Below are 16,711 nucleotides of genomic sequence, written 5' to 3'. Positions count from 1 at the left end.
TATAGCTTGGTCACACAAGATCCTGATAATGGTCATTATCAAGGTAATAGAAATCCAAGGCTAGATGCCCCACAGTGAACTTTGCTACTGGCCCCACCAAAGGGCCCTCCTGAAATTCTGAAAGTAACCACTGGATAGTTTTTATGGTTACTTCCTCCCACAGACTGCATTTCCTCTAATTGGTGAATTACAATAGCCCTTCTCAGTTGTAATGCCATCCTCCTAAAACCCAAAATGTTCTACAAACTCTTCCAACTCTAGTATTAGAAGGCAGAAGTGGACTGATGGTAGGCCAAAACTGGGCATGATAAAGAACAAATATTGGAACCTCCCTGGTTGTCCAGTGGCTAAGACTCTGTGCTCCCAATGCAGAAGGCCCAGGTTCAATCCTTGGTAAGGGAGCTAGATCTCACACGCTGCAACTGAGAGTTCATATGCTGCAACAAAGACTTGAAGCAGCCAAAAAAAAAAAAAAAAAAAAGGAACAAATACTACTGGGAGATCCCGGGTGGCCCAATGGTTAGGATTCTAGGCTTTCACTACCTTGGCCTGCGTTCAGTCCCTGGTCAGGGAACTGAGATCCAGTAAGCACCATGGTGCAGTCAAAAAAAGAAAAAGAAAAAGGAACAAACACTACTATTTTGTACCAGGGGAAAGTGAAGGTGTTACTTGCTCAGTCGTGTCCAACTCTTTGTGCAACCCCAAGAATCTATACATGGACATCAGCAGATGGTCAATACCAAAATCAGGTGGATTATACTCTTTGCAGCCAAAGATGGAGAAGCTCTATACAGTCAGCAAAAACAAGACCAGGAGCTAACTGTGGCTCAGATCATGAACTCCATATTGCCAAATTCAGACTTAAAATTGAAGACAGAGGGAAAACCACTAGACCATTCAGGTATGACCTAAAGCAAATACCTTATGATTATACAGTGGAAATGACAAACAGATTCAAGGGATTAGATCTGATAGAATGCCTTAAGAACTATGGATGGAGCTTTGTGACATTGTATAGGAGGCAGTGATCAAGACCATACCCAAGAAAAAGAAATGCAAAAAGGCAAAACGGTTGTCTGAGGAGGCCTTACAAATAGCTAAGAAAAGAAGAGATGTCAAAGGCAAGGAGAAAAGGAAAGATGTGCCCATTTGAATGCAGAGTTCCAAAGAATAGCAAGGAGAGATAAGAAAGCCTTCCTCAGGGATCAATGCAAAGAAATAAAGGAAAAAAATAGAATGGGAAAGACTAGAGATCTGTTCAAGAAAATTACAGATACCAAGGGAACATTTCATGCAAAGATGGGCACAATAAAGGACAGAAATGGGATGAACCTAACAGAAGCAGAAGATATTAAGAGGTAGCAAGAATACATAGAAGAACTATACAAAAAAGATCTTCATGACCCAATCACGATGGTGTGATCACTCACCTAGAGCCAGACATTCTGGAATGTGAAGTCAAGTGGGCCTTAGAAAGCATCACTACGAACAAAGCTAATGGAGGTGATGAAATTCCAGTTGAGCTATTTCAAATCGTAAAAGACGATGCTGTGAAAGTGCTGCACTCAATATGCCAGTAAATTTGGAAAATGCAGCAGTGGCCACAGGACTGGAAAAGGTCAGTTTTTATTCCAATCCTAAAGAAAGGCAATGCCAAAAAGTGTTCAAACTACCACACAAGTGCACTCATCTCACACGCTACCAAAGTAATGCTCAAAATGCTCCTAGCTAGGCTTCAACAGCATGTGAACCAAGAACTTCCAGATGTTCAAGCTGGATTTAGAAAAGGCAGAGGAACTGGAGATCAAATTGCCAACACCCGTTGGATCATTGAAAAAGCAAGAGAATTCCAGAAAAACATCTACTTTATTGATTATGCCAAAGCCTTTGTGTGGATCACAATAAACTGTGGAAAATTTTTAAAGAGATGGGAATACCAGACCACCTGACCTTCCTCCTGAGAAATCTATGCAGGTAAAGAAGTAACAGTTAGAACTGGACATGGAACAACAGACTGGTTCAAATCGGGAAAGGAGTACGTCAAGGCGATATATTGTCACCCTGCTTATTTAACTTATATGCAGAGTACATCGTGAGGAATGTTGGACTGGATGAAGCATAAGCTGGAATCAAGATTGCCAGGAGAAATATCAATAACCTCAGATACAAAGACGACAGTGAGAGACTATTTTTTGGGGCTCCAAAATCACTGCAGATGGTGACTGCAGCCATGAAATTAAAAGACGCTTGCTCTTTGGAAGAAAAGCTATGACAAACCTAGACAGCATATTAAAAAGCAGAAACATTACTTTGCCAACAAATGTCTGTCTAGTCAAAGCTATGATTTTTTCAGTAGTCATGTATGCACGTAAGAGTTGGACCATAAAGAAAGCTGAGTGCATAAGAATTGATGCTTTTGAAAAATAAACAAATGGGGCCTAATCAAAATTAAAAATTTTTGCACAACAAAGGAAACTGTAAGCAAGGTGAAAAGACAGCCTTCAGAATGGGAGAAGATAATAGCAAATGAAGCAACTGACAAACAACTAATCTCAAAAATATACAAGCAACTCCTACAGCTCAACTCCAGAAAAATAAATGACCCAATCAAAAAATGGGCCAAAGAACTAAATAGACATTTCTCCAAAGAAGACATGCAGATGGCTAACAAACACATGAAAAGATGCTCAACATCACTCATTATCAGAGAAATGCAAATCAAAACCATAATGAGGTACCATTTCACGCCAGTCAGAATGGCTGCGATCCAAAAGTCTACAAGCAATAAATGCTGGAGAGGGTGTGGAGAAAAGGGAACCCTCTTACACTGTTGGTGGGAATGCAAACTAGTACAGCCACTATGGAGAACAGTGTGGAGATTCCTTAAAAAACTGGAAATAGAACTGCCATATGACCCAGCAATCCCATTGCTGACATACACACCAAGGAAACCAGAATTGAAAGAGACACGTGTACCCCAATGTTCATCGCAGCACTATTTATAATAGCCAGGACATGGAAGCAACCTAGATGTCCATCAGCAGATGAATGGATAAGAAAGCTGTGGTACATATACACAATGGAGTACTACTCAGCCATTAAAAAGAATACATTTGAATCAGTTCTAATGAGGTGGATGAAACTGGAGTCTATTATATAGAGTGAAGTAAGCCAGAAAGAAAAACACCAATATAGTATTCTAACACATATATATAGAATTTAGAAAGATGGTAACGATGACCCTGTATGTGAGACAGCAAAAGAGACACAGATGTATAGAACAGTAATTTGGACTCTATGGGAGAGGGCAAGGGTGGGATGGTTTGGGAGAATGGCATTGAAACATGTATATTATCATTTGTGAAACGAATCGCCAGTCCAGGTTCGATGCATGACACAGGGTGCTCAGGGCTGGTGCATTGGGATGACCCAGAGGGATGCGATGGGGAGGAAGGTGGGAGAGGGGTTCAGGATGGGGAACACATGTACACCAGTGGCGGATTCATGTCAATGTATGGCAAAAGCAATACAATATTGTAAAGTAATTAGCCTCCAATTAAAATAAATAAATTTATATTAAAAAAAAAAGAATTGATGCTTTTGAACTGTGGTGTTGGAGAAGACTCTTGAGAGTCCCTTAGGCAGCAAGGAGATCCAACCAGTCCATCCTAAAGGAAATCAGTCCTGAATATTCATTGGAAGGACTGATGCTGAAGCTAAAACTCCAATACTTTGGCTACCTGATGCGAAGAACTGACTCACTAGAAAAGACCCTGATGATGGAAAAGATTGAAGGCGGGAGGAGAAGGGGATGACAGAGGATAAAACGTTGGATGGCATCACTGGCTCAATGGACATGGGTCTGAGTAAGCTCCGGGAGCTGGTGATGGACAGGGAAGCCTGGTGTGCTTCAGTCCACAGGGCTGCAAATACTTGGACACGACTGAGCGACCGAATTGAACTGATGGACTGTAGGCCACTAGACTCCTCTGGCCATGGAATTATCCAGGCAAGAATACTAGAGTGGGTAGCCATTCCCTTCTCCAGGGAATGTTCCTGACCCAGGGATTGAACTCATGTATCCTGCACTGCAGGTGGATTCTTCATCATTTGAGCCACCAGGGAAGCCCTACCAGGGGACAGAAGAGGGTAATCAAACTTGGTCCTTAAGTATGAGAACTTAAATGGAGCTGGGAAAACAATAATGACTTATTTATAGGAGACCAGAAGAATATCTTTAAAGAAATGAGCAGAAGCCCAGAGGAGTTTGCCACTCTAGGGATGACGGAGTTGGGAACATGCAGGAGCTCATAGGGAATGAGGTAAAGGGTTCAGGCTATGAGTAGTTGACTTCCAAGGAGAAGCATGATTCTGAAAGAAATGCACAACTTGGACAGGTGAAGACATGGCCATTTCCCATGAGGGGAGCAACAGGAAGAGAGGCACAGAAGGAGGAAGCAGCGGTGCCCGTGGACAAGACAGAGGCGCCCCTGGAGTGGCTAGGGCAGGTCGCGCATGTTGGGGAGACAGAGGGGATAGGACTGAAGTGAGGCGGCAGGGCTTCACTGGGGATGGCCTTGTAACTTGGTCAGGTTTCTTCCTGGTGTGCAGTTTCTGATGGTGAATGAAACTTGTGCTCCATCTGAAGGATTTCCCACACACTTTACACTCATAAGGTTTCTCCCCAGTGTGAACTCGCTGGTGCTGAACCAGGGTGATTTTCTGATTGAACGCCTTCCCATACTCCTGGCATTCATAAGGTTTCTCCCCAGTGTGGATTCTCTGATCTACTATAAAGCGTGAGCTACAACTAAACGTTTTCCAACATTTGTTACATTTATAGAGCTTTTCCCCAGTGTGGAACCTCTGGTGCTGGAGAAATAACGAACTCTGGAGGAAAGCCTTGCTGCACTCCTTACATTTGTAAGGTTTCTCTCCAGTGTGGATCCTCTGATGCTGAATCAGGACTGAATTTGAACTGAAGCTTTTCCCACACTCCTTACATTCGTACGGCTTCTCCCCAGTGTGAATTCGCTCATGGATGACGCGGTCATAGTTACACCTGAAGGCCTTCCCACATTCCTTACACTTAAAGGGTTTCTCCCCAGTGTGGATTCGCTGATGCCGGATAAGTTTTGAGTTGTAGCTGAAGGTTTTCCCACAGTCCTTACATTCGTAGGGCTTCTCTCCCCCGTGGAGTTTCTGATGCTGAAGGAGGTGCGAGTTTTGACTGAAGGCTTGTCCACATTCCTGGCAAGGGTATGGTTTCTCCCCAGTGTGGATCTTCTGGTGCCGTGACATTTTTGAGTTGTATCTGAAGGCTTTGCCACATTCTTTGCATTTGTAGGGCTTCTTGTCCATGTGAATTCTCTGATGCTGGTGAAAGTCTGAATGTTGGTTGAAATATCTGCCACACTCACCACAATTATAAAATACCTGTTCTCTAGGGAGGCCCTGCTTAGTAATGAGATGCATGCAGACACCACGGCTTCCTTGCAATTGTCTGGCTATCTCTTCTCTTTCAACAGTGGAGGATGGATGATCCTGGACTGGCAAATCTGTGAAATTGCCATTCTTTGAGTGCTTTTTCTTCCCTGGGTCATACAGCTGCAACTTCTCTAAGCTGTTCTCAAAGAGAAGGTGCCTGGGAACATCCACCAGCAGCACCTCTGTTATCAACTTGTGAGACTCTGGTCCCTTTGAAATCCTCAGCTCTGCAGTCTTCCCTCTGTTCTCAGTCTTGGTTTTACCACCTAGCATGATGAAAACATAACATGATATCACTGAATCACTCTGCTGGACACCTGAAACACAACACTGTTAATCAACTGTATTCTAATATGAAATAAAAATTTTAAATAAGTAATAAAGACACACAAACACTGAAAGTGAAGGGATGGAAAAAGATATTCCATGGAAATGGAAATAAAAAGAAAGCTGGAGTAGCAATACTCATACCAGACACAATACAGTTTAAAACAAAGACTGTAACAAAAAAAAGGGTATTATATAATGATAAAGGTATCCAAAAAAAGAAATAAAAGAAAACAGTCACCTAGTTATGCTGAAAGGAGAAAGGGATTAAGCAGTACTATTAATGCCATGACCAGGACATGTGACTTTTGGAGAGAGACATAGCCTCCTGATGATACCCTGAAGGAAAAGTAAAAATATTGGAGGTAGAGAAAGTAAGCAATGCCATTAGGACAACAAAATCAGTACATACAGCAAAAATTATTAATGGAGACAAATGGAAGAAGAGAAAACAGGAATAGGGTGGAGAAAATGCTGAATGGGAAGCAATTAAAAAAGCAGAGTGAGAGAATTCCCTGGCAATCCAGTGGTTAGGACTTAGCATTCTCATTTCTGTGGCCCTGGGTTCAATCCCTGGTCAAGAACTAAGATCCCACAAATCACAATGCGTGGCCAAAAGAAAAGAAAGCAGATGGAGCTTTCTTCCATCAACCATCTGAAAGCAGATAGTTGAAGAAGATCTTTACACTGGAGCAAAAAGAGCTGGGTAAGCAGCTCTCACAGCACACAGCATCCAGAGGGCTGGAAGATGCTGTCTGCAACAGTGGATCTCAAGGCCCCCGTCAAGGCAAGAAACTGTCTGAATGTTTTAGAATATTTTGTAATGTTTAAAGAAAGGTTTTATATTGCAAGCCTGACTGGGGAAAGGACGGTTCGTAACACTGTGGGTTGTGAGGGGTTCATAAAAGGAACGTAATTGCAAAACCTGTGTGCTGTCCAGTGGGAGAGAGACTTAACTGTGGAAGGAAAAAATACACGGCTGGTTCAGACCCTTCTAGGACTGCAGACGGCCACTTGTGGGGAAGGGGGACCCACACTCTTACTGGTGGCGCTACAACACAGAAGCCATGTTTGCCTTTCCAGGCACCAAGGATTTGACAAGTGAAACTTGTGGCTTAGTGTTTCTCAAGTGTTTCTGCCATGACTCACCGTTTAGATCCCATGGAAACAAGAGTTTTGAAGAACACTACCCTTAATAAGAATGATGAATATATGACGGATTTTATACTAGTTTGGTCTATTTTATTTAAGTCTAGCCCAATCTAGTTTAATTTTTAAATGGTGAGCACAACTCACTAAGGAGTTGCAACCCAGAATTTTAAAAACACAGTTCAAGATTCTCAAGAACAGAGGTCTTCAAAGTGTGGTCCCAGGACCATCATGGTCTGGGAAGACCATTCATTAGAAATGCAGATTCCCAGGCCCTACCCCAGTCTACCAAACTAGAATTTCTGGAGGTGGCGTGCAGCAGTCTGTGTTTAACAAGCACTGCAAGTGATTCTGATGCACACTACGGTTTGATATGGTTTTTCCTGTGGTCATGTATGGATGTGAGAGTTGGACTGTGAAGAAGGCTGAGCGCCGAAGAATTGATGCTTTTGAACTGTGGTGTTGGAGAAGACTCTTGAGAGTCCCGTGGACTGCAAGGAGATCCAACCAGTCCATTCTGAAGGAGATCAGCCCTGGGATTTCTTTGGAAGGAATGATGCTAAAGCTGAAACTCCAGTACTTTGGCCACCTCATGCGAAGAGTTGACTCATTGGAAAAGACTCTGATGCTGGGAGGGATTGGGGGCAGGAGGAGAAGGGGACGACAGAGGATGAGATGGCTGGATGGCATCACTGACTCGATGGACGTGAGTTTTAGTGAACTCCGGGAGTTTGTGATGGACAGGGAGGCCTGGCGTGCTGCGATTGGGGTCGCAAAGAGTCAGACATGACTGAGCAACTGATCTGATCTGATCTGATCTGATCTAGAAACTAAAAGAGGCAGCTGGAGGCTGTGTTTTAAATTGTTTTAGGTTGCATTGTCTGATTAGGGCCATTAACCACATGTGGCTATTAATTAAAATGGAACAAAGTTAAAAATTCAGTTCCTCAGTTGTATCACCAACATTTCAAGTGGTCATGTGGCTAATGGCTCCCATATTGGACAGTGCAGATACATAACATTTCCATCACTGTAGCAAAGTGCTACTGGACAAAGCTGTTGACAGGCTAAATGCACAATGTGCAGCCGTGGCAAAGGGAGACACTGACAACTGCAGGTGAGCCCTGGGAAAGCTTTTTACATCAAGGTGGGCTCAAGTGTTGGAGGCGATCTAAAGGCACTAGATGAAGACAGAACTGGGGTGAGTAAGAAAGGGCATTTGGTTTACAGAGGTTCTGAATAGCATTAGGAATTGAGGGAGTTTAAGAACAGGGGCGACTGAATGAGAAAGACTATCCACCAAATCTGTAGATAGTTCTTTATATTTAACTTCAATTCATTATCTTTCAAAAAAGGGGAATTCCCTGGCATCCCAGTGGTTAGGACTCCGTGCTTCCACTGCAGCAGGGCAGGGGTTCTTCTATTCCCTGGTTGAGGAACGAAGATCCCTCACCCAAAAGACAAAAAAGGAAACCACTCATTCCCAATAAATAAACATGTTTTCTACAAATCAACTGATGTGAAACTTCACATGAATAGAATGAAAGAAAAGAATCATATGATCATCTCAACAGTTAAAGGCTACCCTGAAAGGTCAGTTGGTAAAGAATGTGCCTGCAATGCAAGAGACCCCAGTTCGATTCCTGGGTCAGGAAGATCCACTGGAGAAGGGAAAGGCTACCCACTCCAGTATTCTGGCCTAGAGAATTTCATGGACTGTACAGTCCATGGGGTGGCAAAGAGTTGACACAACTGAGCGACTGTCACTTTCAATAGGTAAAGGAAAAGAATTTCACAAAATTCAACATTCATTCACCATAAAAACTCTTAACAAATTAGGTAGAGAAGGAATATGGGCTTCCCTTGTAGCTCAGTTGGTAAAGAATCTGCCTGCAATGCAGGAGTTACTAGTTTGATTCTGAGGTTGAGAAGATCCCCTGGAGAAGGAAATGGCAACCCATTCCAGTATTCTAACCCTGGAGAAGCCCATGGACAGAGGAGCCAGGCAGGCTATTGTCCATGGGGTCACAAGAGTTGGACATGACTTAGCAACTAAACCACCGCCACAGGGAAGGAACATACGTCAACATAAAAAAGGCCATAAATGAAATGCCCACAGCTAACATCATACTCAAGAGTGAAAGGTTGAAAGTTTTTCCTCCAAGATTAGGTACAAGAGCATCCACTCTCACCACTCCAATTTAACACAATGCTGAAAATCCTAGCTAAAGCAAACAGACAAAAAAATAAAGAAGAAGAAAGAAAGAAAAGAAATAAAAGGTGCCAAAATTGGGAAGGAAGAAATACAATTTGTTCTATTTGCACATAACAAGATTTAAAATATAGAAAATCCTTCAGACTCAACAAAAAGAATAGTTAAATCTAAGCAGTGAATTCAGTAAAGCTGCAGGATATACAATTAACATATAGAAATCTGAATACTTTCTCTACACTAACAATGAGTTTTCTGAGAAATAAAAAAATTGATCCCATTTATAACAGCATCAAAAACACTAAAATACTTAGGAATAAATTTAACCGAGGGGCTGAAAGATCTCTACTCTGAAAACTACAAGACATGGATGAAAACGACCAAAGAAGACACAAATAAATGGAAAAATATTCCATGTTTGTGAACTGGGAGAATTAATACTGTTAAAATGTCAAAACTGGACTTCCCTGGTAGTCCAGTGGTTAAGAATCCACCTGCCAATGCCAGGAACATGGGTTCAATCCCTGTTCCAGGAAGATCCCACATGTCTCGCAGCAACTAAGCCTGTATGCCACAACGACTAAGCCTGTGCTCCAGACCCTGTGCTCTGCGACGAGAGAAGCCACTGCAATAAAAAAGCCTTGCGCCACAAGGAAGAGGAGCCTCTGCTCGTTGTAAAGAGAAAACCTGAACACATCAAGGAAGACCCAGCACAGCCATAAATAAATAAATCTTAAAAAACAAAAGTCAATACTGCCGAAAGTCATCTACAGAGTCTATGCAATCTCTATCAAGTTGCCAACGGCATTTTTTTTTAACAAAAGTAGAAAAACACTCCCCCAAATAAATACGGTTTCTTTCAAAAGCTACTTCCTAATTTAGTGTTTAGGGATTTATAAAAAGTCCATTCTTCTGCTACAGTTTCTCTCTCACAGACACACAAACACATACAAAATGTCCTTACAGAAACAAGTTCTCTGTTTTGTATATATTCTTAAGTTAATCAACAGAAGTCTATCTGCACCACTAAAGGTTTGAAATCCTTGAGCTTTACAAAGAAGAATGACAGAAAATGAAAGGTCTGGACTCGTCTTTTCCAGTTTGGGGCTGAAGCTCTATGGAGAAGAGAATGGCAGGTTCTCCTGCTTACCTCCGCAGGTGCCTCTCGGGTCCTCTCCCCCGACCAGTGTCCAGGGATCCAGGCGCCCTGGTTCTTCCCCTTGCTCCAGCCAGAAGATCAGATCTGGTTTGGGGAATGGAAATGCTGCTGAAGGACACAGAAAAGGAATAGAAAGTTGAGGAGAGTCTCCTCGGACCCCTCTCAGTCTACCCTCCGGTTTGCCAGGTGGAAAGAGCAGTGACGTCCCAGGAGACGAAGGGAGGCCAGAGTGGAGAGACTCTGGGGATGAAAGGAGGGCTCAAACTGTTTTGCCCAGGAAGCTTATTCTGGCTCTGAAAGCACAGGAAGGCCACACTGTCCCTGGAAGTGTGTATAGAAGGCCTTAGGAGACTCTCACACAGAGAAGATGGGGCCACAGTCTCCTCTAGGGAACTGAAAGAGTGAAGGAACGAATATAGAACCTTCTCAGTGCTCTGACCCCAGGGCAAAGCCCCTCCCAGGAGAATTCCCAAGGGGAAAGAAGGAAGTCGTTTTTTTTTGCTTTTGGCCACACTGCTCAACCTGTGGGATCTAAGTTCCCCAATCAAGGATTGAACCCACACCCTTGGCAGTGTGGAGTCCTAACCACTGGACTGCCACAGAATTTCAGGGAAGTCTTGTTTAAAACTGAAATGAACCCAGATCTTTCTCCAGTAGTTAGTTACTCCTGCAACTGAGGATCAGGGAGCTCAGCTCATGGAGCATCAATTCTGATGGTATTAGAGATCCCACATACATTACAGAGGAAGCCAGGAGCCCCCAAGGGCAGAAGCTGAGTTTTAGGAAGAAGGAGGACTCACTCAAGGAAGTTATGTTTGCGTAATTCTCCAGCATCACCTCCCTGTACAGGGCCCTCTGCGCCGAGTCCAGGCTGGCCCATTGGTTCTGGGTGAAGTACATGGCCACGTCCTCAAAGGTCACTGGCTCCTGAAACAACAGGCTTCTTCTCAAGCCCTGGACGGAGGCAAAGGGAGGGGCCTGAACTTCAGGGAGGGCGAGTCCTGGTAAAGAGCCACCAAAGAAGCAGCAGAGGACTTGTAGCCGTCACTGTAAAGACCCGTTTAGACAAGAACCACTGCTAGATGCAAAATCTAGGAGGAAATGTTGATAAGCAGGATATCTGCATGATTTCAAATGATTCCCAATAGATTTCTAATCAGTCGCAGGGGGAAAAATAATAACTATACAGTGAAGAAATCAGATAACACTTTGACCAGGAAATCTAAAGTTGGCTAGTGTGACTGATGAACTGGATTCCTAACTTTAATTCATTTTAATCTAAATAGGCACCTAGGTAGCTAGTGGCTCCCTTACTGAACAGTGGAGAACAGACACTTTGCTGACCCTTAATGTTAATATTCTGCCTCTACTTCCTTGAGAGTCAGCAGCTGAAAGCACAGTCCTGACCATCTTCCCTCACTTTAGGGCTTCCACCCTCCACACCTAATTACTTATGTATCCTTTGTTCTTTGTTCTCTGCAACATGCAGATTCTCAACATCCAGCTCCATCTCTCATCATTCTGCTTCATTCCCTTGCTGACACTTCTTCCCTCTCCATTATTAAATTAACAGGGGACTTCCCTCGTGGTCCAGTGGTTAAGAATCTGCCTGCTAATACAGGGGACTGGGGTTCAAGCCCTGGTCCAGAAAGATTTCACATGGCATGGGGGAACTAACCCCGTACACCACAACTACTGAGCCTGTGCTCTAGAGCCCGTGCTCTGCAACAAGAGAAGCCACGACAATGAGAAGCCCACACCACTGGGGAGCAGCCCCTGCCCCTGCAACTAGGGAAAACCTGTGTGCAGCAGCGAAGACCCAGCAAAGCCAAAAATAAAACAAATACATTTAAAAAAAATCAATGGGGCTGTTGATTCCCCTACACGGGAAGTAGGTTTCAGAGGCGTCACAGATTCATGACAAACAGCAGAGACTTTAGAGCTGTGGTTCTCAGTGGGGGGCAATTGTGCTCATCAGGGAATATGTGGCGGTGTCTGGAGACGGTTTTCGTTGGCACCACCTCCGGGGGGTGGTGATGCTACTGGCACCTAGTGGTTAGAGGCCACGCATGCATGTTACTTAACATCCTTCAGTACACAGGAGGGTCCCCCACAGCAAAGGATTACCTGGCCCGAAACAGCAGCAGTGCTGAGGTTGACAAACGCAGCTCTACAGTCACACTCCCGACGTTCAAGTTCCACCACTATAGCCATTAGCCGTATGAACTTAATGAGCCACTTAACGTTTTGTGCCTCAATTTCTTCATCTAAAAAACTGTGATACTAGCAATACCAAGCTGATGAGGCTCTTGTAAGGATGGGATGAATTAGTATGTGTAAAGCAAACATCACCTGGCACATGATAATATATAAATCTGAGCACTTATTACAACAGATGAGACTGGGGGAACTTCCTAGATGATTCCAAATAACAAGTGTTTCTCATAAGAGATTGTAGCAAAGACTGACCATTATTAATATATCTATCCATCCATCTAGCTCACTTCTAAGAGGTTTCCAAAAGAGAAGAGCTGAGAGGTTTGCATTTTTAGCATCTCCTCTTCTAGGTGGAATGCACATGAATGCTGGAGATCAGGCAGCCGCCTTAGACTGTGAAGTAACCCTGGTCAGGACAGCCAGTACTAGGATGGTGGAGCAGAAAGACAGAAAGAACCTGCATGTGTGACGATAGTGGAGCCTCACACTCGCCCTAGACTGCCTCTCCCAGACTTCTCTGGTGTGAGAGAGAAGCTTTTTTCCTGTTTAAGCCACTGTCACTTGGGATTTGTTTGGCCACACCACAGAGCACGGAGGATCTTAGTTCCCCGACCAGGGATAAAACCCACACCCACTGCAGTGGAAGCCCAGAGTCTTAACCACTGGACTGCCAGGGAGTTCCTCAGTTGGGGGGTTTCTTGCTGCTGCTGCTGCTGTGTCACTTCAGTCGTGTCCGACTCTGTGCGACCCCATAGACGGCAGCCCACCGGGCTCCCCCGTCCCTGGGATTCTCCAGGCAAGAACACTGGAGTGGGTTGCCATTTCCTTCTCCAGTGCATGAAAGTGAAAAGTCAAAGTGAAGTCACTCAGTCGTGTTCGACTCTTAGTGACCCCATGGACTGCAGCCTACCAGGCTCCTCCGTCCATGGGATTTTTCAGGCAAGAATACTGGAGTGGGGTGCCATTGCCTTCTCCGGGGGGGTTTCTTAGTGGAACATAATCCCCCATGACTACCATACTTTAGGCAAAGCCCCTGGAGAGAAAAGACTGACGCCAAAGATATTAAAATTTTTCCTAACATGGAACTGATGTTGGCTTAAGTGCTGAAACAGAAGTGGATGGTCCAAGGTCCAGAAAAATAAACCAAATACACACTGCTCTTAAGTTTCTGGGATGGAGCTTTCTCATTTTATGATACATCCATTACATGACACACCAGCTTTCTCATTGCATGGTCTAGGACTCTGGAGAGAAATTCACTGAAATCATCTTCTATCAGTAAGAAAACTTGAGAGGGAACACTTCCTTTAATGCTGCATGAATTTGTGCCAACAATGAATACAGCCTTTTAACACAGATCAAGCTGCAGTTTTTGCAGTGGACTTAGAGGTACTGGCTTCAGCACCAAACTCAGCACTCCTCCAAGAATTCACCTCTCTTATCAATCCACACCCTCCAATGCTCCCAATTTGGGTTTCATTGCACCCTGACTCCATGGTCTGCAGAGCAAAGTCCTCCTGTGCGCATGCCTGTTTAATCTCAGGAGGTGGCCTTCCTCCGTGTATTGCCACACAGACTAGAGCTCCCCAAATTTTAACTTGCCCACTAATTCCCCAGATATTGTACAAATGCAGATTCTGATTCAGTAGATGAGGTTCCGCCTTTCTAATGAGCCCCCTGGTCAGGCCAAACATGTTCATCTGTGTACCGTCCTCGCAGTCTGCCTGGATGTAGATTCTCACTTTCTAGAATTTCTAGGCTGGTGCTTCCCTCTTTTCACACCTGATTCTTCCAAATTTATTCTACTCTCCCTCATTAACTCCCCTAACACACTCCTTTGACATACTCTTTAATGGATGCAAAGCTAAGCACAGGACTGGCCAAGGCATGTCCTGTAATGCCCTTTCATATCTGTTCTGAATGTGGAAATCTGGAAAAAAACTCAGCTCACCTGGGACCATGTCTGGAGAATGGCTGATGACCCCTAGCTTCATGCACTGCCCTTTCTGTTTGGAAAAGCAAAAACCTGGAGAGCTATGAGGAGAAAGAACCACAGTGAGACTAACCCTATCTTGTTTCTCACACTCACCACCTCTTCCTCCCTCAGTCTCCTCACCACTACCCTAGGAAAGATACTCTTAGGACACTCTGGATGTTCATTGCACCCCCGCTAGGGATTCACTGCATGCTGCCACTGCTCCTTTGTACGCTCTACAAATTTGCCTGATGAGGATAGAAATTCCTAGAAAGAATCTGAAGCAAGAGTCAAGGACTGCAGAACATTTGACTTTTAAGAAAATCCCTGGCCCACTTTGATGGCATTACTACGTAGTCTGCACTGAATGCTTCTACTGACCATGGTTGGCAAAGATCCCAAACAAGCTTTTGCAGAGAAAGTCGAGTAATACAGGCCTCTGGACCTCTGCAAGGGCTGCAGAACAAAATGCAAGTGGAGTTCTGACCCCGGGAGAAAAGGGGAAAAGGGAAGCCCGCATTCGGATCTGAACACTCCACCCTGGGAAACAAGTGACTCCAAATGTGACCGGTCCCCACCCTGAGTACCTCGAGTCAGAGGAAGGAGGTAGGGCCGGCCCTTCAGGGCAGAAAGGTCGATTGCTCCTCTCCAGCAGAGGGCTGGGCTCAGGCTCGCGGAGCTTCGGAGGCCTCTGCTTGGCGAGCTCCAGGATGAAGAGGACTGCGCCACCAGGGAATGGGATCGCGGAATTCCCGGCAACTTGGTGAGCGCGAGTGCCAGCACCGACCGTAGCCAAGGCGGAAGCGCTCCCAACTGGCGCTCTCAGCGCCTCTCTAGGAAGCCAGGAGCCTGGCCTTTCTCCATGGTTCCCCCCAAGCCAGATACCTGATGACTGCACGCGGATTAGCTCGTATCTGTGGATGCTTAGGCCAAGTTGACACTTCGTCAAGGACCGAGATTCCACATTATACTTGTGATGCTTTAAGTTATGGCGCTAACACTTGCTGTGTGCTTAGTCGCTCAGTCCTGTCCAACTCTTTGCGACCCCACGGACTGTAGCCCGCCAGGCTCCTCTGTCCATGCGGATTCTCCAGGCAAGAACACTGGAATGGGTGGCCATGCCTTCCTGCAGGGGATCTTCCTAACCCAAGGATCGAGCACACAATTTTCCACGTTGCAGGCGGATTCTTACCGTCTGAGCCACCAGGGAAGCCCCACACTTGCTAGCAGCAACTTAACCTAATGAATATAGCCCGTCTCCCCTGCTTAGTGGCTGATGGCCTGGACTGTGACCTAAAATCATGAAATCTGAGATCTGACTAGGTTTGAATTGTCTTCACCGTATGGCCTTGGCAAATTACTAAACTCTTCTTCAGTTTCTAATTGAGAATGGAAAGTTTCAAACTTATAAATTCAACAGATTAACTGAGTCAATTCATAAACTGCAAATTATCACAGAGATACAGGGCGTAATACTATGACTTAAGAAATACGTATTTGGTATTTGTGTCCAGTTCTTGACACAAGAAGCTTCTAAAATTCTTGGGGAGTCTCCAGAGTGGTAGGACTGTCCTTTTTGACTGAGATGACCGGTGGCTAGGGTCTCCTAACTTAAGATGGGGATGGGTGGGGGGAGGCTGCTCAGCAGAGGAACCACTTCATAGTCATCCATCGTGGGTGACCTGGTCACCACCACCACCTCCCGAGCTGCCTGGAGCAGAAGGGCTGGGGATCTAACTAATCACCAATAGCCAATGATTTAATCAAACATGCCTACCTAATGAAATTTCATAAAAACTCTAAAGGGAAGGCAGTTCCCAGGACTAACATAAAGGTGCTGGGAGGGAAGCAAGCTAGAGAAGGCGTGTAAGTTGTGTGCCCCTTCCCTCACACCTTAACTCATGCATTTCCATTTGGATGTTCCAAGTTAACTTTTGTGACAGGCCTGTAACAAATGTTCCCGAGTTCCTTCTCCAGCTCTTCTGGAACCAGGGATAGAACCTGCAGGGATAGTCTCCTGCTTGGCAGACACATTAACACTGAGCCACCTGGGAAGCCTGCAACATGCCTTAGTTCTATTAACAAAGGAGGGAGTCATGTGAACTCCAATTACAGCTGCAAGAGGCCTGAGAGCCTTGCAATTGGCATTTGAAGTCAGGGCAAATCCCTCTGGGGCTTCCCTGGT

The 16,711-nt window shown here is 44.8% G+C and overlaps 1 protein-coding gene across 1 annotated transcript; it reads right to left on the bottom strand.

Moving 5' to 3' along the window:
- Window positions 1-3,908: 3,908 nt before the first annotated feature.
- On the bottom strand, window positions 3,909-16,198 carry ZNF619 (zinc finger protein 619). Its single transcript, XM_055558579.1, has 7 exons — window positions 16,138-16,198; window positions 15,114-15,246; window positions 14,503-14,585; window positions 12,462-12,538; window positions 11,135-11,288; window positions 10,326-10,442; window positions 3,909-5,753 (listed from the first exon to the last, which is right to left on the bottom strand). The coding sequence occupies exons 1-7, from the start codon at window positions 16,196-16,198 to the stop codon at window positions 4,309-4,311; spliced, it is 2,070 nt and encodes a 689-aa protein (XP_055414554.1). The 3' UTR covers window positions 3,909-4,308.
- Window positions 16,199-16,711: the final 513 nt, after the last annotated feature.

Source organism: Bubalus kerabau, chromosome 20, assembly GCF_029407905.1.
Source record: "Bubalus kerabau isolate K-KA32 ecotype Philippines breed swamp buffalo chromosome 20, PCC_UOA_SB_1v2, whole genome shotgun sequence".
In the NCBI taxonomy this organism is placed as follows: Eukaryota; Metazoa; Chordata; class Mammalia; order Artiodactyla; family Bovidae; genus Bubalus; species Bubalus kerabau.
Note: the sequence above shows the minus strand (reverse complement) of the source record. Positions and strands in the feature narration are given on the sequence as shown.